The 23689-nt window shown below is 41.0% G+C and overlaps 1 protein-coding gene across 2 annotated transcripts in view; it reads right to left on the reverse strand.

Moving 5' to 3' along the window:
- Nucleotides 1–1982: 1982 nt before the first annotated feature.
- Nucleotides 1983–23689, reverse strand: part of POLR3A (RNA polymerase III subunit A) — a 58514-nt gene continuing 36807 nt past the window's right edge. For both annotated transcript variants that reach the window (XM_001364725.5, XM_007478458.3), the window contains exons 24-31: nt 19892–20062; nt 18690–18783; nt 18419–18511; nt 13428–13592; nt 13097–13261; nt 12014–12145; nt 11179–11311; nt 1983–6847 (exon numbers count right to left, since the gene is read on the reverse strand). In XM_001364725.5, the coding sequence (XP_001364762.1) occupies nt 6699–6847; nt 11179–11311; nt 12014–12145; nt 13097–13261; nt 13428–13592; nt 18419–18511; nt 18690–18783; nt 19892–20062 (1102 nt within the window). In that variant the 3' untranslated portion in view covers nt 1983–6698. The remainder of the gene's footprint in view (nt 6848–11178; nt 11312–12013; nt 12146–13096; nt 13262–13427; nt 13593–18418; nt 18512–18689; nt 18784–19891; nt 20063–23689) is intronic.

The following is a 23689-nucleotide window of genomic DNA, read 5'->3' on the forward strand; positions in this document are numbered from 1 at the left end:
TCTTCAATGATGAAGGCCAACAACTACCACCATTTCTTTTAGTTGTTCAAATGATTCTACCTCATTCAGCCTCCTCTCACCATCCTCCATTTATCTTCTCATTGTTTTCCTTTACCTTTTCCCTCTCCAGTGCCTTTGCCCCTCCTCTCTTCCTATTCAAATCCCATCCACTCAGTTCATCTCTGCCCATCTCTGTGAAATTTTGTGTAAAAGCTCCGAATTCCATTCCCTCACAACACTTATTTTTAATTTTTTTTTACAAATTATATATAACAAATGTCCACATAAGTTTCCAAAGTTATATGATCCAAATATGATTGTCTCCCTCCCTCCTTCCATCCTTCCTCTCAGACCTGGCAAGCAATTCAATCTGGGATATACATGTATTGTCATGGAAAACATAGTTCTATATTATTCATTTTTATAAGTATATAATCTTATAAAACCAAACCCCCCCAAACATATACCCAAATAAATAGGTGAAAAATTATATGCTTTCATCTGCATTCTGATTCCAACAGTTCTTTCTCTGGAGGTGGAGAGCATCCTTTGTCCTAAGTCCCTCAGAATTTTCCTGGATCATTGTATTGTTGTTAGTAGCTAAGTCTTTCACAGCTGATCATTGTATGATAATGCTGTTACTGTGTACAGTGTTCTCCTGATTCTGCTTTATTTCATTTTGCATCAGTTCATGCAGGTCTTTCAGTTCTTTTTTAAATCATCCTGTTCATCACAGCACAATAATATTCCACCACCATCATATTCCAATTTGTTTAGCCATTTCCCAATGGATGAACATCCCTTTAGTTTCCAATTCTTTGTCACCACAAAAAAAAAAAATATATATATATCCCTTTGGGATACAGATGCAGTAGTGGTATTACTGGATCAAAGGGTATCCACAGTTTTATAGCCCTTTTGGTATAGTTCCAAATTGCCCTCCAGAATGTTTGGATAAGTTTGCAGCTCCACCAGCCATGCATTAGTGTTCCAATTTTGACACATCCTTTCCAACTTTTCCAAATTTATCATTTTCCTTTATTGTCATAATGTTCATTCTGATAGGTTTGAGGTGGTATCTCAGAATCCTCATGACACACAAATATAAAAAATCGGACAATTTTGTAACATCTATTGTTACACATATATGAAAGGTTAGATGTTTTAGAAATACAGGTCTAGGTTTGGGTGCCAGACTGAGCAGAGTGGATACCCCACTGTCTTACCTCCTTGCATCCTCCTGAGTCACTAGAAAAGGGTTGGGCTCTTATGAAATGCTCCCAGTAAATACTCTACTGTGCTATATGTAGTCTACTTTCAGTCAGGCACCATGGAAAAATGGACTTATCTTAATGAGACAGAAAACATTTGATTCATAGAATCTTCCTAAAGTAATTGACTTTGTGGACATACACACACATACACGGTGATGTTCCTTATTTCAGAATTTTGAATTAGTGTAATTTACATCCCCTTCCTCCTGTTCTAAAACTCATGGCAATCTGGTTCCTATCAAGGAATGAGACATGACCAGTGCAGGACTTTGCTTAACTATGCATATTCATTAGAGATTTTCTTCCCTACAATATGGGGGTTGTAGAGGGAAAAGCCTACTTCTGTTCACTGAAAAAAAGAAAATTTAATTTTAAAAAGGGTGTGTAAAGGCCCCATGCTTTGTTCTCTCTTTTTAGAGCATTAAAGGGCTACCAAAAATGGAAGACACTCATAAATAAAAATGATCTTCATGAAATGCCAAGTTCAGTCAGAAACAATCAATGGAAACCCAGAAACCCTGAAATAGAAGCAAAGCATCATCATTTTAACTCTGACAATTTATATTCAAAGATTCAACATGATTTCTCCCCATTTCCAATCCCACAGTACTTTATAAAGCAGTAGAGTTTAAAAGAAAACAAGTAATTACTCTTAATTCACTCATATGAAAGCATATTGAAAGGGCAAAGGACTGAATAAAGAATCACTTCTCAAGAATAAATATACTTTAATGTGAGATGGAATTTAGAGCATTTCTTTTCCTTCAAATAATTCCAGAAATTTAAAACTATTTGGTCCAGTATAGAATACATGAAATAGAATTCACATTTAATTTTGACCTAAGGTTGCACAAAAGCAAATGCTCCACTCAATTTTCACAATAGTCACATCTGGGAGAAAATAAAACTTTAAAGTAAAAAACTGTGCACACAAAATGCACTGAGAAGCTCCCCTGCAGCACGTCACAATTTTCTGATTTCAGAATAGGTAGACATGTTGTTGTGAGGCTTGTCTTGGGTTAATAGTTCAGGACAATTGTAGATGAAGGAATTTTAAGTGTCTGCCTGTAATCATTGAGTTTGATTGTCCATTTAGTCTTAGCATTTTTGAGCCTTGATGGATGAGATAAATTGAGGAATGGAGACATTAAAAGACTTTTCAAACTAGGGCTTCTTGTTCAATTCAGAGTGGTGCTTTAGGGCAAGAAAGGGGGAGAAATTCCTAGCTAGGTGACCCTGGGCAAGTCATTTAACACCCTATCCCTTACTAGCTCTTATTGCTCTTCTGCTTTGGAACCAATACACAGTACTGATTCTAAGATGGAAGTTATGGGTTTAAAAAAAAAAAAAGGAGAGGAAGCCAGGGCTACCAACACTGTGATAGCCCCTAGTAAGGAGTCTCGGGTCTCATTATATTCCCATATTTCTTGTCTTCTGAATGGAGCTGATTGAAGGCTACATGCCATTCAGTCCCTATTTTCTAGTTGTTTTTGTGTTAAAGCATGCAAACAAGAATAATTTTCTAAATTAAGAGTTCCATATTATATCCTGGCTTCTATCACTGTCTAGACTACATTCATTGATCATAATTATAATAGTCTTACAGCTCTCAATCCTGAGTAGCCAATTAAAATACCTTTCTTGATTTGCAATGTAAAGTCACTTTATTATTCACAGAAATATATTACTGGAAATTCCTCATTCTACAGGACAAACAGGAAAGGTAAAGGCTGACACCTCTAGAACTCAAATGAGAGCTCTATATTTAACCTAGAAACTAGAAGCATTTTTTGCCAGCCCCAGCTAGTTGACCAAGGCCATGCTGGTAAACCTATGGCACTTGTGCTGGAGTGTGCCAGAGGGGACTGCTTCCTTCCCTTCTCCATGTGCACCTGAAGATATTTCTCCCATTCTCCACCCCTTTGTCCAGCAGCCCAGTGGGAACACTTCCTCCCTTCCCTGTCTGGGGTAAGGCCAGAGTATCCCATGTGGCATGAGGGCTGCAGTTTGGGTACTTGGTCTCTAAAAGGTTTGCCATCACTGACCTAAGGTAAACTCAGCAGATTGGCCGATTTGAAACCTTTGACTGGTTTTTATAATTTTCTTTACAGCAACAAAATAATTCTCCCTCCACTTTATCAACCATTGGCATACAATTAATGGGCATCTTTTCTTTTCCTGAGAACAGGATTGATCAATAGGTACAGGTCACTCCCAATCCAATGTCCACTGGCTAATGTTTGAATCAAACTAACACTTGGTTAAAGTTGTCTTAATCACAAAAATAGTTGAGCCGAATGTTAAAAATTCACACTAGATGGTCATCCTCTAAGTTTCTGAGAAAGTTCAAAGGATGAAATGGCAGATTTGGGAAAACTTTTGTAATAGAAATTTTAATCTGATCATTTCACTGACAAGAAACAATTTCAACTCATGCTAGGAATTCATAATCCCATTTCTTTTCAGCTGCATGTAGGGAAGAGCTAACTCAATATATTCAACTTTTAAATAATTATGGGAATCTACAGAACTAGCATGGTACACAGTGAAAAGAATACTAAATTCAGACTGAAAGGGATGGATTTCAAAACCTTGTGTGGTCATTTACTTCCTGTCATTTTGCACATGTTATTTAGCATCAACAGGCTTTCCTTGCCTGAAAAATAAGGCTGGACAAGATGATTTCAAATATCCATTCCTTCTGCTTCTTACCTCTATGATTCTTTAATTTTTATTAAGCATTTCTTAAGGCCTCCCACAATACCCTCCCCCCCCCCAAACTATACTCAGGTCTGACCATTCAACCCTACAATTCTTTGGGCCTTCCCTAGATTTTCCCTGGACCTTTTGGTCTTCCATTTTTCTTACCTATCCAAATGCCTGTGACCTTTAAGATACTTAACATCAAATCAAGTAATTTCATAGATAGGTCTCAGCCCCTTCCCCCTCACATAAAAGATTATGGGAGAAAATGGGGAAGACTGTGCCCTGTAGCCCTGGCCAAAGCTCTGGCTTCAAGGATGGTCCTGAGGCCCTGCCATGGGGAGGGCATTGGACCTTGGGGCATATTTCTGGGGTATGAGACACATCTCTTCAGGGAAGAACAAAGGAGGGGCCCGCACAGAAGGTTCTAGGGAGGGAGGGGCTGAGCTGCTGCCATCTCCATTTTTCACTTCTTCTCTCTGGCTCTTTGCCAGTCTTAATGAGCAAATTCTGTACAAAGAACACATTGTCTCCTGGAGCAAAATCCAGTCTCCTCTCTTGATGGCAGGCTACTTACCCTTCTTTCATATATGGCACAAAACCCCCTCAAAAGCCTTGAAAACTCCACTAGCAATTATGCAGTCATTGTGCAGCAATCTAAGCAGATGATTAAGAATGGGTTTTCCTGGGGTACCCTGCTGCTTCATTTGTACAAAGCCCTGATGTGTACTTCTTGTAACAGTACATTTACATACCCCCCACCCCCTCCACAAGAAGCCTGATGCTGCCAAATGTGGTATGTCACCACTCCCCTTTCTTGCCTCCCTCTCTTGGGGTGGCCCCCTCTAACCCCTCCAAGGCAAGACTGCTTCTCTCACAAAGGATCACAGGGCTTAGAGCGAGGAGGCCTAAATATCTAGTTTAGTCCCTTCCTTTTTAGGGGAGGAAGTGAAGGCCGAGAGAAATGGGATTCCCTCAAAGTTAGACAGGCAAAGCCAGGATTTGATGCCTGACCTTGTCTCCAAATCCCATGCATGCTCCCCCCCACCCCCACCCCCATCCATCCAAACCACCCACCTATGTCTATGCATGGATGTACATCTGCCTGTGTTCAGATACACTGCTTTCTGGTGGCTTAGACTGGTGATTTTATCAGTGTGAGAAACTACCAACATGGTAGCTCCTTCTCCCAATCAGATTTGGCAATTCTTTCATTTACAGTAATAGGCAGTTGCCTGGGGATATTGGAAAGTTAGATGACTCATCCTTTGTCATACAGCATTATGTGTTAAAGTGAGACTTAGATCTAGGACTTTGTGACCCCCAAACTGCCCTGTCCCCACTAAGCAACTCTGTTTATACATCCAAAGGCATAAGCATACTTTCAGGGATATGTCTAACTCCATGGTGAGAAATATAATACATGTATACATATACTTCACTATTTAAACATTTAATTTAACCTATAATATTTAATTTGTGAGCTTGATAAAACTAGTCATTTTCATATCAAGAAATGAAACTTTCTTTTTAAGAAAAAAAAAAAAGCCAGTGCTTTTTCTCTGAATTTTCCCTTCCCCAGACCTCTTTCTTTGGGACAACTTCTCAATAGCCAACAGGCTATTGGCCTTTCCTTTCCAAGGGTTCACCTTGGTTGGATCAAAGTTTTCCCTCCTATTTTCCTGACTTGTGCTACAGTCAGCTCAGGAGAGCAGGAAAGCCAGCAGGGGAATAGTCTACCTATTGTGCCTTGATTTCCTGTTCTTGGTACACAAAAGTTCCCCCAAAGGGCCTAGTCTCTACCTCCAAAGGTCCTGAACTCTGCAAAGACCTTTCTGAGAGTCTGAAGGGTCATCTGCTTCAAGTGGGAGTCACTCAAAACACCTTGTGGCCAGGGGCAATGCTAAGTGGGAGAAGGGGAGAAGAGTAAACCTAGGTCCTTCTGGGGCAGCAAAAGGTTCCCATGAGCAACTCCACGTTTCCAGAAAATCCAAGCTCTGTTATAGAGCCTATACTGCAGTCTCTTTAACCAGTTTTTCCAGTACTACTTCAATCCTGGTTTTGTAGTTCCTTGTACTCAAAAACCAAACCCTCCAAAAAAAACTGAACCCTCGAAACCAATCAAATAAATAACAATAATTATTTTTACCCAAGTATATCCCATTGGGAAATCCCTCCATCCAAAGAAACAAAAGGCTGGAGAAGGGTCCCTCTGGCAGTGGCTGCTTTGGTTACTTGACATCTACAGCACCAGCAGGAAGACGTTTTGAGCTAAGAACTATGGACATCATTAGAGGAGAGGCTTGCCATAAAGAAAACCAAGTGGCATGTCTAACAGGTCCTCAAATAAGACTTTACAGACTTTATGGCAAATGTCTACTAGAATTAGGATGGGAAGGACCAGGCATTGAGATGCCCAAAGAAAGAGACCTCAAAAGAGCAGGTTCTTCAGAGCAGTGAGTTTCCAGGTCATTGGCTCTCAAAAATGTTGGCATGTTTCAAGTCCCCAAAATGATCTGCTGAAATCCAGTGTCTGTGAGGAGCTGCTCCTCAGTGCACACATCCTGTCATTGTTGACATCAGGCAGCTCTCTGCTTGGCTCTGGGGAGGACAATACTGTCTTAACATGGCAACAGCCTCCAAGCTCCTTCCTTTCTATATGGGTGGCACAGAAAGGGAGCTCGAGGTCAGGACTGTCTCTGCTCCACTCTCTAGCATATGCTATGTGACGAGAGGAATATGAAATTCATTTGTATCGAAGATGAGTGGCCTTCTGGGAGGGTTTGGGTCCCTGTCGGCTTTATGCAGCAGCTTGAAGAGTCCAGTTCCAATGTTCATTGGGATTCCCATGATAATGCACTCAGAAACACCTAAAACAAACAAGGGTAGAGGTTCAAAAGCCTTCCAAATTTACGTTTTCAACAATGGATCTGACCCCTGATATTTTAGGTTAGACCCTAAAAGTCAGTTGGAGATAAACCAATCTCCATGAAAACATTTTTTACCTAAAATCAGGAGCTTTGTTATAAGAGGATAGTAGATCTGGAACGGGATTCAAAAGTCACCACCAGAGATTAGAAAGCTGAAGCCAAGATTGTCAATGACTTGCTTAACGCTACCAAGTACACCACTGACAGTGCTGAGAGGAGAATCTACATCTTTTGTTTCCTGTCCTGGGCTCCATCTATGACCCAGTGAGTGGATACAACACGATGTTTTGATGGTGATGAAAACAAACTAATAAAGAAGAGAATCAAGAAGTGTTTCAGTCTTCCCCATACAGAATCAGTTACTTGCAATGTCCTTTGGAGGGCTTCCACACTGCTCCTGCTCTGTATGCATAGGAAGTCTATCAATATTATGTTCTTACTCCAAGATGTACCTGGGCTCAAATGAGTGTGGGAGCCTTCAGGGTCAGTTTGGTTCTACCCCATGAACCTGGATATTTGCTGGCAACTGAGACAGACCAGAAAGTTCTGCTCTTCCATCTGTGTCCAAATTAGATGGCTCCTTGAGGGGCTGCCAGACCAATGGCATTCAGCGGGGCTTTTGCCTTTGAGAACTCAGCTAGCAAAAATGTCTTATAAATGCTTTCAGAAGACAATGTGCTTGCAGAACATTGCTCTTTGAACCCAGATCCTTTGATGGAAGTAAACCCCCAAGGTTCTTGTAGTATATGGACTTTGGACCTGTTGAGCCCTGCTCCTTTACTACTAAAGAAAGAGCACACACAATACCTTAGGCCAAACCCAAGGAGCACTTTCCTAATTAAAACTGCATTCAGAGACAGACAGCCTTTGGTACTGGCTGGCCATGAGACCCTGGGCAAAATGGCTGATCTCTCTAAGACTACAAATTGCGAAGCATTTGCTGATTAGTGTTGATTGAAGGAGTTTCTGCATCCACCAAAGAAAAGACAAGTCTGGTTCACAAAAAATAAAGACTATGATCAGCACCTGTGCATCTAACATACACAGGTGAAATGAGAAACTCATGAGGGAGGAAGGAAAGAAGGAAGGGGCTGAGAGAAGAGAGTGCTGCTTCTCCAAGAATGGCTGATTTAGGAAGACAATTCCTTGTGGCTTCTAGACTTATAAATCGATTAGGTTCTGGCCTCTACTTTGGGAGGGTGAGATTGTGCTTTTGTCAAGGCAAAAGGTCAGAGGGCTACAATCAGGGGCAGAGATCAAGGATTAGGGACAATGGACCCTTTGGCCAACAGCCCAGGAATGCCTTTCACTTCTATCTCTGGCCTTCCACATCCTGGTCCAGATGCCAGGAGGACTGCTGTCAGCATCCCTTTCATCTCTCCTTTCCTTCTCTCTCCCATCTTTTCCCTCTTTGCTTCTCATTCCTGTTTCCTCCTTCCTCTAAACAAGCTCTTTTAAGATTTCCTCAGAAAAGGCTATGAATTCTGAAATCTATACTAAGGACCCCATTCTTTTCTCTTTTGCTTCTGGTTGTGATGAAGTAGTGGAACTTTCTCCTTGCTAAAGTCAGTCCCCATACTTGTGTCCTTGATCCCATCCTTCTTCATCCCCCCCTGGGAGCTGCCTCTCTACTTACTGGTCCCCAGTCCCTATTTACTAGCTCCTTTCCTGCTGCCTGTATGCAAGCCCAGGTCCCTCTACCCTTCCTTTTTCTTTCACTGCCAAGCTCTTTATTAGCACGAATAGTGAATTTCTTGGAAGTGATTGCATGATTAATTAGACTTTATATTGCATATTTCCAAAGGGTTGGAATTAGTTACCACTTCTGCCATAATTATATTTGAATACATGTGACCATACCAGGGAAATTCATCACTCACTTAATGGGGACTTGGATGTGAAGAAATGATACAATATGGTTTCCTGGCTCTCATCACTCAACTGAAACAGCTCTCTTCAATATAAATACTCTCTTAATTGCTAAATCCAATGACCTTTTCTTAGCCTTCTTGGACTTTCAGGATCTTTCAACAATACTGACTGCTCCTAGATGCTCTCTACTCCCTGCATTTTCTGGACACTGCTCTCTACTGGATTTCCTCTTTTCTTGCTTGACTGCTTCCCTCTCAAGTCACCTGTGCTCAGTTGCTCCAGCAGTGATCCTTCCCGGAGACCCTAAGCTGAACTCTTTTCTCCTCACCCTCTTTCCAAGTTGCTCATCAGTTTACATGGGTTCAATGACAGATCTCTATGCAGACGACTGATTTTAGCTTGTCTTTTGGCCAAACCCCAGCCACACAATTACCTTCTTCTGGATGTCCTATAGACCTCTCAAACCTGATGTGTCCAAAACATGAATTCACTTTCTTTCTCCCTCCAACTTCTTTGCTTTTGTTAAGACTCCACAATGTCAGTCATCCTTTGCTCTTTCTTCTCCTGATATCCAATAAGTTTTGTTGATTCTACCTCCACAGTCTACCTCATGTCATTCCCTTATATCCCTTGATTAAGGCTGTACTGAGAGTGTTCTAATCCTCTCCCTTGGTCCATTGCAAAAACCTTCTGCCTTGGAATCCCAGCTCATGCACTCTCACTTCCCTTATCCAGACCTCACAAAGCTGCCCAAAGCATCTTCCTAAAACACAAGCAGAACCCTGTCTTCTGTTAACTTGGAGTGGTCTCCTACTGCATCTAGGATAAGAGACAGACTCATCGACTTAAATGTTAAAGCTTTTCACCACTTGGTACCACTGAAACCAATCCTTCTGGGCTGACTTACACCCTGGCTATTCCATTCAGTGTTCTATGGTCCAGGCCAGGTAGCCTACATGCTACTTCATGGACTTGGCATTCCATCTCCTACCTCCACAGAGCTAGAAGGTTTGGCCTCCTCACCTCAATCTATACAACTACCAGGTTCTTTTAAGGCTCAGTTCATGTGCCCACTTCCTCAAAAGATTTTCCTGGTTTCCTGAGTTAAGTGTTGTTTCATCTGAAATTATCATATATCTAATAATTTATGTACATGTGGCACTTGGTCCTCAAGGTGGAATGTTAAGCTCTTTGGTAGTGGCACAGGACCAGAGAGGAGTGCTCTTTTGAATTCTAAAGGGTAAGAAGGATTAAAGGCAATCACAGACTGTGAAAAATGGACTGACCATCTCAAATACAGTATCCTATCAGTGACTTGCCTTAGCTTTCCCACTTGCCTTGGGGGTACTAAGGTGGGCACGTCCAATCTCTTGGTGGCTCATTGCTCCCCAACAGGACATAACTGATGCCATAAAACAAGCCATGATTTCCAGCAGGAAGTAGGCTCTGATTTGGTATAAACCTAATATTTTCAACAAGATATTAAGTCTTCGTTCATTCCAACCCTGGAATCTGGGAGTTGACTTGTGTATTATCATTTTTTAGTAACAAAGCCTCTATGCAGGGAAAATGTTTGGCATTCTGTCTCACTTTTGTCTTTTTAAAGTAGTGACCCTACTTTGGCATCTGGCTATTTTACTGACAGCAATAACATTTAGCTAAGCAGCTGTAACAAAGGAGGAAACATGAACATTAATCCGACTTGATGATCTTTGGTTTAATTAGAAAACAAAATAGACAACAAAATCCACAGATGTGCAGAAGGGTTCTCTCTTAGTCTCTCTCCTTTTTCTTTTCCTCACAACATCCCCCCAAATCGCTGTCTCAGGAAAATCACAGTGTTAGTCCAATATGACTGTGCTGGGTTGTAATTTTTTTTAAATTTTATTTAGTCAATTTAGAACATTATTCCTTGGTTACAAGAATCATATTCTTTCCCTCCCTCCCCTCCCCTCTGCCCTTCCCAGAGCCAATGTGCAATTCCACTGGGCATTACATGTGTCCTTGAACAGAACCTATTTCCATGTTGTTGATGTCTGTACTAGGATGTTCATTTAGTCTATATCTGCTATATCTGCTGGGTTGTAATTTAAGAGTCACAGAAGTTCCTATAATCCACTGCCTGAATTCTTTTCAGTTTGGCCTCAGTTCTGTTGGAGCATAGACCCCAAAAACTTTTCAATCAATAATTTTTTAATAACTCCACAGATTTTCAAAGACATACAGGAAGAGGAACCAATTGGGCTTTAGGAGCCCAAAAGACCCTCCAACTCTAATTATATGGTCCGTGGCTCTGATTTTATAACAGTGTCCTCCCTCCCAAACCTCCACAATGACTGAAAAGGGTTGTAAAGAACATTAAAAAGAAAAGCACCTAATGGCACTTCTTAAATACCTACCGCACACAGAATCCTTCTGCCCAAAGTAGGCGGCATCAAAGAGATGGTCAGCAGTCTTTTCAAAGGAAGCAAGCATAAGCACACTTTCCTTCATTTTGGCCAGGCCAAATCTAGTAATGCCCAGAACTTCACCCTATAGGAGAGGAAGTGGAAATTAGAGCTCTGGGATTTTCAAAATACACAAACACTCAATAACAAACCTTCTCTTCATTACTTGCTCCAACAGCAGATGGTCAGTCAGGAGTAACTTGGAAACAAATTTATAGTCTCAATCTAAGATGTCTTTTCCTACTACACATCAGTCTAAAGTTTCTAACGTTGAAAAAAAATCTTTAATGATAGATACCAATGATTAAGTTCGTTATCCCAACTGAAAAGAAATGTGAGCAGTTATGACAAGTTTTCAGGGCAGATTCTTCTGCAAAGTGTAAAGATAAATTTAGTGTTTTGACTTAAATCTAAATAATTGGTTGCCAGAGATGCTTCCCAAATAATAAAATACCCAAGTCAGCTGGGAATTATGGAGATTTTAATTAATATAGAGAGAAGGAAATTAAGGGAGAAAGGGGGAAAAGGGAGAGAGGGAGAGAGGGAGAGGGAGGGAGAGAGAGAGAGAGAGAGAGAGAGAGAGAGAGAGAGACAGAGACAGAGACAGACAGAGACAGAGACAGAGAGAGAGACAGAGAGAGAGAGGTTTTCTATCAAAAGAGATCATGATTTTTACACCAAGAATTCACTGACAATATTTTTGCTTTAAGGTCAATTTGACCCAATATTTTCAGAAGTGAAACCCCTATCTGCCCTCTGCCAATTGAAAAAGACCTTCCTTACAAACCTTGTAGGTCATTAAATCTGAAAGCAGCATGACGTGTCTCCTATCAATGCTCATACCATGGTTGACCATTGTGTACTGGATTTCATTAATAATAGTAGATCGTGCAGCTTCAATGCCCAGAGTTTTCTCTACCTAGGAATGTCAAAGATGAAGAAAAGCAGTGAGCCCATTTCTGTACAATGACCACTCATGTTCTTCCTTTAGAATAAGTCACAGAAGAAAACAAAAGAAGTCACAGAGTTAGAATACAAGAGTTGGGAGGGAGCTTAATGGTCCTCTAGCCCAACACTCTCTAAAGCATGATTCATCTCAGCTCATGGGAGACCCTCCCCTTGTGATGGGAATTCACACCTTCACAGTCTTGTGCATACCATTTTTACCCAGCTTTGACTTTTAGAAAACTTCCTCCTACTGAGCAATGGTCTATCTGTCATTTCCACTTATTTGGGGCTTGGTTCAACCTTTGGAGACCTAGAAGAATTCTGATACCTCTTTCACATGACAGCCTTTCATACTCTTGAAGATATCTTCTATAGCCTACAACTAAGTTTTATATCCTACAGTTAACCAGCCTCAGTTTATTAAAATGACTTTTGTCTGACTGAGTTTCTAAGCCCTGCAGCACTGTTTGCCCTTCATGAATAAAGTTTAGCTCGTCAATGCCCCATCTTAAACTCCAGCTCTAAATGTTAAGAGTCTATCATGAAGTGGCAATCAGATCATTAAGTGGTCTGAGCAAATTGTGGTCCAATTTAAAAATATACACTTTGCCTTTTGATGGGGGGGATGAATTCCAGTAAATATTAGTCACTAGTGCAGACAGTATGTGGAAAATTAGAAGATGATGTCCACAAGAGGGAGGATGATGAAGGGATATGAGCGGCCAGAGGTTGCACCTACACAATAAACCCACCATTCCATTAAAGCACTGAAGGTACACAGACAGCAAAACCAAGAAGGCAGAGATGAAGATCTCTGAGTTTTTGTGAATGGCATGTGTGGAGAACCCTCTGATCAAGGCTCCTAGGGCAGTAAAGGGGAAGCCACCACATGCTGAGGATGAGAGGAGTTAGCTGTGTGTACCTCATATGTATTATTTGATGTTGTCTTGGTGCCTTGGACGCCGTGAGTTGCCATGACAGCTCTGAGGTTGTCACCTTCCACCAGCAGCTTGTACTTCTCCTTTCCACTCTGCTCATCAATGTGTATCACAGCTCTTGCCACCTCTGGGATACCTTGTACCACAACCTGCATGCAGACAGAATAGAAGGGCTGAGATGCTTTTCAGTCTCTAGATGAGACTGTGTCTGGCAGAGAGAACAGCTGGGTCTCTTACCAGGGAGTCCTTTGTGCTCTTTTACATAAAAACATCTGAGACAGGACAGGCAGGAAGGGCCCAGGGCTGGGGTCTCACCTTTGGCAAATCTTCTTTCAGAAACTGCAGCACATAGTACATGGAGCTCTTGCTATTCTCTCTTGGGGTAACACAGAGTACAGCCTCCCCATGGACAGCCACATCTCCAGGCTTTACGCGAAGTTTTGATGTGCAAATGGAGTAACGCACAGTTTCAGCATTCACCTATGACATAGCACATGAGAATGGAATAGAAACAAAGTTCTGACAGCATCTTTCATGCCAAGAGAAGCAGCTGTGGCTTTGCAAATGATCTCCATTCCATTAGCTCGTGCATCCCATTGTAGCCAATAAAATTATTAGTGTTAACTATAGGTTATTTGAAATAAGGCTGAGATATCTCCAAACCCCATTTTACCCAAGAGGTCAACCACTTCCCTTTTAAGTGGAGGATCTCAGAGCTGCTAATAAATACACTGTTAGGCTGATTTGTACTTCTCCCTGCTCTATCTCTTAGAAAAACCACAAGACAAGCAGAAAAAGAAATGAGGAAAAGAAACAAGGAGCTTAGATAAGTCATAAATTGGATAACTGGCTCTCGGATTTCTCCCCAAACATTTATTAAAGATCTACCACTTAATGGGGCATAGAAGATTGAGGGATGGCCCCATAGTCAGCAAATCTAGGAGGCATCAGATCCCACCTGTGCCCCAAAAGCTGTGACTTCAGACCACCCTCTTGGTAACTTTCCAACACTAGAAACTAGGGAGCAGGTGCTGTCCTGCAGTGACAAGGAGAGTTCTCTCTTAGCCCTGAAATCCCAGATCTAGTCTCTATTCCTATTCCCAGAAAGACTCTGTGTCATGTGCTGGGAATAGGAAGATGAAAACAAGCCTGCCTCTGGCCTCATGAAGCTAAACATTCTTAGGCCAAGAGACAATATCTGTGTAACTAAGTGATGGGCCATGCTAATTAAGGAGGGAGACAGCATTAACAGCTGGGGAGGTGATGACTGCTATGAGCCCAAAAGAAAGACAGGACTTTTGAGACCAGAGCCCAAAGGCAGGAGAAGAAGAGTAATACATAAGAATAGCTGGTGGTTCACTGTGGCTGGAATGCAGACTTGGAGAAGAGGGACAGGAGGAAATGAAGATGTGAAATGTCTCACATGTCAAGAGAAGAAACTGGTACTTTGGTATACAGGCAGTGGGAGGTGACTCACAGTTTCTTGAGTAGAGAAGTCACAGGACCAACCTTTATTTTTCTGGGTGGCTATAAAGGGGATGAACGGGAGAGGGCTAAGACTAGAATGAGAGCAGTTCTGTGGTTATTGCAGTAGTTGAGGAGCTGCACTAAGGTTGTTGCTAAATAGGTGAAGAGAAGGGGCCAGACAAATGTGGGAGATGCTAGGGAGGCAGAGGAGATATAACTTGGCAACTGACTGATAGGGAAAGGACTTAAGGATGGCTTTAAAGCTGTGAACAGGGGTAATAGGGAAGATGGGAGTCCTCTGAAAAGAAAGAGGGAGAATTTGTAGGAGGAGGTTTATTGGAGAAGCTAAGTACTCCAAGACTTTCTCTATCCCAGTTCATCTTCCACACAACTGCCAAAGTAACTGGCCATAAGTGAAGAGAAGATGATGACATTCTTCTCCTCAGGAGGTTCCAAGAGCTCCCTACTGCCTCTAGGACAAAATATAAGAAACTCCCGTTAGGCTCTAAAAGCCTAGAAAACTAGGTCCCAATCTTACCTTTCCAGTCTTATCATACCTTCCACTATCCTCCCTTCTTTCTGCTACCTGGCCAAATGAACCCTCTTCCTGTCCCTCACATAAGCCCTCATCTCTTGTCTCCAACCTTCTGCACTGGCTGACTGTGGATTTCTTTCTTCCAGAGTCCCTCTCTTCCTTTTAGATGTGGCTTATGCACTGCCCTTCTTCTTGAACTTCCTATTTCCTTGAGGCCTTCTTCTTTAACTGTACCTTGTGTATATATGTGCTGGTTGTCTCTCCCATTAGGGTGTAAACTCCTTGAGAACAGAGATAGTTTCATTGTTTTTGCATCAGCACACTGCCTGGTACTTTTATTTGTAAATCCCTGTTAATTAGTTTTATTCAAGCTGAATCTAAATGGCTAGAGGACATATAGGAGATACATTTACTGGGCAGCTGATATATGAATCGAATTCTAGAGAGATCAAGGCCAGAAGTCATCTGCATAAACAACTTACTTGAATCCAAGGGAGTTGAGAAGATCTCAAGAGAGAAGACAAAAGACCCAATTGGGAGCTAAGCCATACCCACAGGAAGAGAAGTAAATGGGCAGAGGATAATTCAAATGAAGGAGATTGAGAATAAGAGAATGTTCTTTATCGCTGCTCCCTCCCTATCCCTAGGTCTTCCTTTACTATTCCTTCCCTTATCTTCTCTGAGAAGGTGTAATGGATGCCAAAGGAAGAAAGTGCCCAAGAAGGATGGCCAAAGAATCAGAAACTAGAGCAATCAAGGAGGTTGAGAACTGACAAGACGCCCTTGGGCTGAGCTGGTAAGATTTTGCTACTACCTTGGGCAAAGATAGAGCAACATGTCCAATTTGAAAGAAATGGATAGGAGGTAAGGAAAGGCAGGCAGCAAGGACAGCTAGGGCTTCCTTTCTAATAGCTGGATAGTGAAAAGAGAAATGTTGGATGAAAGCCTGAAGAGGCGGAAGGCCAGTGAAGATTTAAGGATGGAGGAGATCTGAGTATTTGTGAGTAGTGGAGAAAACAGGGAATGAAGGGGAGACTGAAGATGAGGGCTGATGGGAAATAGTCATAAGGTCAAACTTTTGGAGAAGGTGAGAAGGGAGTTATAAGTAGTGGAAGGGAAGGAAAAGGCCCATTTCTTCCTTCCTCAGATTGAGAAGTAAAGAAGAGGTGAATAAAGGTACCAAGGGGTTTTGTAGAGATGAAGAATAGTATGGAAGAGGACTTTTTTTTTCCTCAGTAAAGCAGATCTGCTGAGAAAGAAAGGGTAAGGAAGGTATTGGGAGACTCAAAAAAGATCTGAAATAGCTTTTGAGGGGAGGAGATGGAGTTAATCAATGAAAAATTAAGTTTTCCACATGGTAGTGAGGACCCATTTGAGATTCAATAACATAGATTTGTAGTGTATCTAGCAGCAGAGTGATGTGACTTCTTCCAGCAGAGCCTGGCAAAAAAAATGAGAAAGATACCAGAACAAGGGTACAAAAATTTCAGGAGAGAAGGACTACACATAACTGATCTGGTAAACCAGGGTCAAAAGAGTGAAGAAAAGAAACTGAAGCTAGAGCATGGCAGAAGTGAAAGAATGGGAGAACAGGAGTTGATGAAGAAACTGAGTTTCTTCATCAAGTTTTGGAGGGAGGAATGAGGCAGAAGGAGACATTATTATTATTGAGAAAAATACTGCTAAAATTAAAAGAACAAATGTTCTCCCCAAATGGGATGGCAGAGTGATGTGATGAGAAGAACACAAGATCAGAGGTCTGGGTGTGAATTCTTCCCTTGATATTTATAACCTATAGGCCAATCCTAACCTCCAAGTTTCTTCACCGTAAAAGCAGTGGATCTGGGAGTCTTAAAAGCACATAGAGACTAGATCTGGGATTTCAGGGCTAAGAGATCTTAAAAGTCTCTTCTGGGTCTGATTCTGTGACTGATGCTATGAGATGAATGAGAGAGGGATTTCTGAGTTCAAAATTATGGAATTATGGAAGAAAAACAATTAGTGATGATGGCAAGATGTTAAGATCTGACCACTTCTGTGAGTTAATGAGTTAGAACGAAAGGTAGGCCACAAGGGAGCACAGTATATCTGAAAGCATATCAGCATATCTCTTTATGCCTTAAGTATGGAAGCAGGGGCTAAAAGACTGAATCACATAATGAATTCTTTGAGAAAGGATAGAGTGACCCAGAGGCCTACTGACCAAATTGAGAAGGATTTGAACCAGATGAGAATGAGAAATGGAAGGCACTTCCAAGGAAAGGTAAGTCAGAATCCTACTGGCATAAGGAAGTCTACAGCATAAAATTAATTCCTCCTTCATCACCAGCAACATCAGTTCACCACTTTCAGAACACATTTTTAGAATAAGAGAATGGAAATAGAGTATCCATTTCATCAGAAGCAAAGATGTCCACAATTTTAGCCTATGTCCTGCTGACTAAACCTGTCTTCTGATTTATACAGATCAAATTAATTTTTATTCTCATTTATCATAAGCAGGACTTAGGCTAAAATATTAATATGCTAACCTAAAGAAATAAAAGGCTCACAACTGTATAGGTGAGGCAGGCAGTCTAAGGATATTTTCATTTTATAGATGAGGAAGCTGAGGCTCTGACTTGCTCTGGGACACATGACTAGAAAGTCTAAGGGAGGATAGGAGGGAAGAAGAGAGGGGAGGGAGGAAGGAAACAAGGACTTATTAGGTGCCCACTATGTGCCAGGTACTGTGCTCAGTGCTTTATAGATTACCTCATTTGGTCCTCACAATCATGAGAGATATTGTTATTTTCTTTTACATTTTGGCAAACTGAGGTTTAATGACTTGCCCAAGGTCACACAAGCATTGTCTAAGACTAGATTTAGTCTTTCTGAATCCAAATCTAGTGATCCACCCAGTGTACCATTTAGCTGTCTCTTAGGCAGGATTTCTATCTGTTTCTTGATTCCAGAGCACTTTACTCTTACTCCCTTTCACCTACCCTACCTCTTAGCCAATTTCTTAACTGCATGCTTCTATCTTATCCCTGAAGGTCCTCCAGGCCTGGAAAACAGGTCCTCTTCAGCCTTGCTTCACAGAACTTTGCCTCTTTCAGGGCTTAGATCAGAGCCACTTCCTTCACCAGGTCCAGGTCCCCCAGAGTTGGCACTCTCTCCTTCCCGATATGATCCTGTACCTTCTTGGACTTGGACTATGTTCAATTAGTGGAAAAGAACCTCCTGAGGGTCCATCTAGTTCTTGTCTTTGCCTTAAATCCCAGAAAGTACTTACTCATTCAGAGCTTCATGAGGAAAGACTTACTTCTAGTCTCAGAAGTCTAATTCGTTCCAATGACAGCTTGACAAGAATAAAACAATCATCAGGAAGAAATACTTCTTCGATGTATTCAGAAATCTGCGGCATCAAAAAGTTACATGTTAACATCTTTAATTACTAAGGGTTATTTATTATATATCCTAGTTGCTTTTTTAGGCAATACATTAGGGTGAAGGCCACAGAACAGTAAATTAATTGCAATGGCTCTTAGACTCCTTGTAGAAATGGATCAGTGCAATGGAGAATTTCTTCCTACCTCTCCCAAGAGAGTTTTCTCAATTCGTCCTTTTACAAGCCGGGCATAGTCAGCATCATCATCCTGGTCTAGTTGGGCTGTGATGATTGGAGTGCTATAGTAAAAACGGAAAAATATCATTCAGTTATTAAGAAAAAAACGGGCTTTGCTTTCTATGCTTGTTATTTTCAAGGGCAGTGTGCCCCAGCCTCCACAAGTCAAACTAGGTAGGTAAGACCGAAAAGACCTGATTCCTTCTACATAGCACAGGGACTTGCACTTACAGCTCAGGCAGGACTCTGTCAGTGGCTGCACCAGGCTAGGGGTAAGGATGTAAGTAAGGATGGGAGTAAATGGGAGTGCCTGGCGCTATTCTGCAGCCCTGGCTGGAAGGCATCTATCTTGGTGATCCTTCCCTACCTCTCACCTGGCCAGGGGCCTTGAGGAATTCTTGCACCAGTAGATAAGGACCAGTGCTCACATCTGCCACTTTTTCAGTGGGTATTAAGTGAAGCAAAACCAAAAGACTTCCTCTGGAAAAGGAGGCTCCCTTGAGGACCTCTTCTCCAGCTGGCAACTCACATTTTTTAAACTGCATTTTGACACAAAGGCAACTGAAAAATAATCAGATAATCACAAGACTGAAGATTTAAAAGGCCCTTAGGGATTGTGGAGGAAAACTGTTCATTTTATGAAAGCCCAGGAGGGTCAGTGTCCAACTAGCAGGTGTCTGAGGAGGGATTAGAAGTCAGGCCTGCTTCCAGACCAACGAAGCGGGAGAGCCAGGAGTGAGGGTGACAGCCTAGGCCCTAGATCCTGTGTTCACCAACAAGAAGATTGGTCACACCCAGGTACCACCTTAAGGGTAAGGTAGCATTTTATTTTATTTTAAAATTTTTGTTTAATTGATTTAGAGCATTTTTCCAGGATTACAAAAAACATGTTCTTTCCCTTCCCTTCCCTCTCCCCAATCCCCTCCCATATCTGATGCACAATTCCACTGGGTTTTACATGTGTCTTTGGTCAAGATAAGGTAGCATTTTAAAGGGCTCCAGGGGATTCCTGATAGACTGTCCCCTCCAGCAGTGTCATTTATTCACATTCTTGGGGCCTCTGAGGTCTCTCAGGCTCTCTTGTGAAAACTAGGGATGAAGATACATAAATTCAGACTTTCCCGTTGAGTCAGATCGTACACTAAGGAAGCAAAGAAACAAATGAAGCACCTGATGGCTTTGGAAGCATTGATGATTTCTTTGATACGGGGCACTCCTAGAGTGATGTTCATGGAGGCAACCCCTGCAAAGTGGAAGGTCTTCAGGGTCATCTGTGTGCCAGGCTCACCAATGCTCTGAGCACAGAGTGCGCCTACTGCAGAACCAGGCTCCATCTGTGCTCTGCAGAAAAGATACAGGCAGAAAAAACATGGAAATGCCAGTCAAGAAAAGAACATGCTGCTCAAATGCCTCCTGGGAGAACCTTCTTGCCTCCTGGGATAGCCTTCTCACTTCAGATACAGCAGAAAAGCTCAGATTTCTATCTAAGAGGGTCAAGAAGGAGACAGTAATGGGCCAGGTGGTGCACCTGCAATAGAGGATGAGGCTGGGCATAGGCATGGCATGTGAAGACTCCAGAATGATGGGACAGCACACTAGGATGACATCTTTCTTATGCTGTCCTGAAACTAAATCAGATACACACCTTAATCTGTAGCAACTGAAAGGTTATGAGGCTCTGGGGGAATAGCTTCTAAGCTTAAAAAAATCTAGTTTTGACAGATCACTTTGGTAAGGTTTCTGGCAAGTAGAGCAAACATGAGTCAGATATATATCTCTATCTTCTGAATGTGGAAATAGAGCCACAAAATTACACAAAGGTAATAGATATCTACCTACCTATTCTCTATTTTTAAAAATTTATTTATTTCACACACACACACACAATTTACCTGCAATCTTCCTAGTCTCTAGAGAATGGCTGAACTGCAAAAGGAAATCATGACACTCCTACACTTTAAGAAATGCCAGACATGAGAACTTCTAAAAAAAATGGGAAGATCTGTATGAACAGATATAGGGTGAAGAAACTGGAAACAGAAGAATCATATTCACCATGACTATAATGTTATAAATGAAAATAATCACAAAAGGCCGCTCAACTCAAAGGAACTGCAAGGACTAATCTTGGCTGAATAGATCAAGAATAGATGATGAAATAGATTTCCATCCTCCTGGTAGGGAGCAAAAGGACAGATGTACTATTAGACTGGATCATTTTCTTGGTCAGCTTTGCTTAGCTATTTTTTTTTTAAAGTACAAAAGCAGTTTGGTATGAGGAAGGGGTGACACCTCAGGAAATGATTGTCATGTTTAAATCAGGTCTCAATAAAACATTTTAGGAAAACCCAATCAACTGATGATATCCTTCATGATATATCTTCATGATATCCTGACATTGATTTCTTAAAATTTCAATTCATAATAATTTACTTTCTTTCCTTCCCACCATTAAGGGAAATAAAGGGAAAATCAAACCCCTGAGACAAATATGCATTGGCAAGACAGACAAATTCTCACACTAGTTGGGTCAGTTCTCTCTGCCTGCCCCTTGAGTTCATCTCCTCTCTGCTGGGAGGTATCACACCTTAACAAAGATGCTTAGAGACTGTTAAGTCATTAAGAATTAGAGTTTTTAAAGTTCAGCTTTTAAAAAACAACTTCAAAGTTGTTTGCCATACAATGTTGTTGCTATCATAGAAATTATTCTCCTGGTTCTTCTCACTTTACTCTGTATCAATTCATACAAGGCGTTTAAGGTTTCTCTGAAATCGTATTTCTTAATTTCTTAGAGCAAAATAGTATCAATGCATTCAGTGATTTCATAGTTGATGGACACCCCTAGAGAATACAAAAAGTTGTGATATATTTTTGCGTATACAGAATGCACCTGACTTCTAAACGATTTATGCTGATATATTTTGTTTCAGCAAATTATACATATTCCTTGTATAGTACCAACTAAATTACATATTCCACAAGAGATAGAAATTATCTATCTTTCATTTCTAATATCCAAATTTTGGAGAAACGTAATGAAGCCCTGGGACAAAAATAAGGGAAGAAAAATAGTTTGTGAAACAAAAGTTTTGCTATGACCTTCTAAATAAACAATGATCAGGCCAAAAGAGTAATTTTATTCAGTTAAGTTGCTAACTACTAGGTTGGAAAAACCTAGTAGAGTGTCTGAGAAATCTGTTCTTAGCTTTATACTGTTTATTTGATATTATTTTCAATGACTTGTACAAGGACAGAGATGGCATTCTCATCCAATCTGTAGTGGGCACACTGTTATGATTAAGATATTAGACATGAATGTCAGAATCTAAAAAGATCCCTGGCAAGTAAGGATGATGGGCCCTATCTAATAATATGAAATTTAATGGAAAAAATTTTAAATATAAAGTATAGTAGGCAATGATTATATAGGTCAACTGAAAAAAAAAGAGCTGGTGGATTTGTAAACAGAACTATATATGAATCAATCATATTTTATTACAGTTAAAAAAGTTAATATGATAAGCTAATATTCAGGGGAAAGGTGTCTACAATGAGCAAGGTGACTCTTTCATTGTATTCTGCCCTGGCCAATCAATTAGTATGCATTTTATTAAACATTTACTATACCAGGCACTGTGTTAGGCCCTGGTGATATGAACAAAAAGAGTCCCTATTTTTAAATTCTAAAAGGTGACAAGTATACATAAAAATCCTGCACAAATATAAAATATAAATACATAAAAAGTAGATAAATTCAAAATAGCCTGAGAGAGTTCCTGTGCTGCATCTTAAAGGAAGAAAGGTATACTCTGAGGCAGAATTAAGGAGGGAATTAAGTCCAAGCACAGGGAATGGCCATTGCAAGGGTATGGAATCAGTAGATGTGATTACATGAAGAAAAGAGAGACAGCCAGTTTGAAAGGAGTGATCAATGCAGGATATAGAATACTATCTAATGAAGCAGAGGTATGTAAACCTCAAAATTTCTTAGACTTATAAATGTTGGAAATTTCACCAATGGGAAATTTCATACTTGAAAAATTTCCTATTGATAGTGGGTCTTGGCTATTGGAATGTGAACCCCATTGGCATGAGAGTTTCCCCCTCCTCCCTTCTTAAGATTACTTTAGGACAGAAACCTTTTGCTGAACAATGGAAAGGACTTTGACCTATGCTTAAGCATAGAACAGGAATTTCTTTGAGTCATGATTGATTTTGGAATTGATACAATGGAGATACTTGGAATCAATCTCCACCCTACTCAGTCCTAACAGGATTGAGAAAGGGCTGCAGCATAGATCAAAATTTAATTATTCCAATCTCTACCCTACTCAGGTTAACAGGATTTAGGAAGGGCTGTAGCAAAGGATCAAAGATTTAATTATTTGAAAATATGACCTTCAACAGACATGTGCAAAGCCAGAGACCTCTGGGCAGTCCTGGGTTAAGCTAGAGCCTCCATTGGCACAGGGAAATTGATGGACAGTGATTGGTAGATGTGAGAACTGAGGGGAGGCAACTTGGATGGTTTCCTTAAAGAGAGAGGGATCTGAAGACTCAAAGGGTGGTGTTTTAGGAGTTTGTCGGAGTGGTTGCAGTGTGCTCTGAGAAGCTTGCTCTGAAGGAAGCTGAAGGTGGGGGCTCTGGGACTGTTTCTCCATTTTGGTCACGTGAGTAATAGGGACTGATCTCCTTTCTTTGCCCCCGCTATCTAAGGGCTTGGGCCTTTTGGCCCAGCCTAAACAGAAGGGGTAATTAAGCCCTATTCCCTTCTCTCCCCTTTCTCTCTACCTCTATCTCTCTATCTCTAATTCCTTTCTTCCTCCTGTTTGTAATTAAAACTCCATAAAAGGTTGACGGCTGACTTGAGTTTTCATTTAGGAATTACATAGCTGAATTCCTTGGCGACCTTAAATTAATATATATCAGTCTTTTAAAAGTGATTTCCTTGTCACAGGTCACATGGTA

The sequence above is a fragment of the Monodelphis domestica genome, chromosome 1 (genome assembly GCF_027887165.1).
Source record: "Monodelphis domestica isolate mMonDom1 chromosome 1, mMonDom1.pri, whole genome shotgun sequence".
NCBI classification, from domain to species: Eukaryota; Metazoa; Chordata; class Mammalia; order Didelphimorphia; family Didelphidae; genus Monodelphis; species Monodelphis domestica.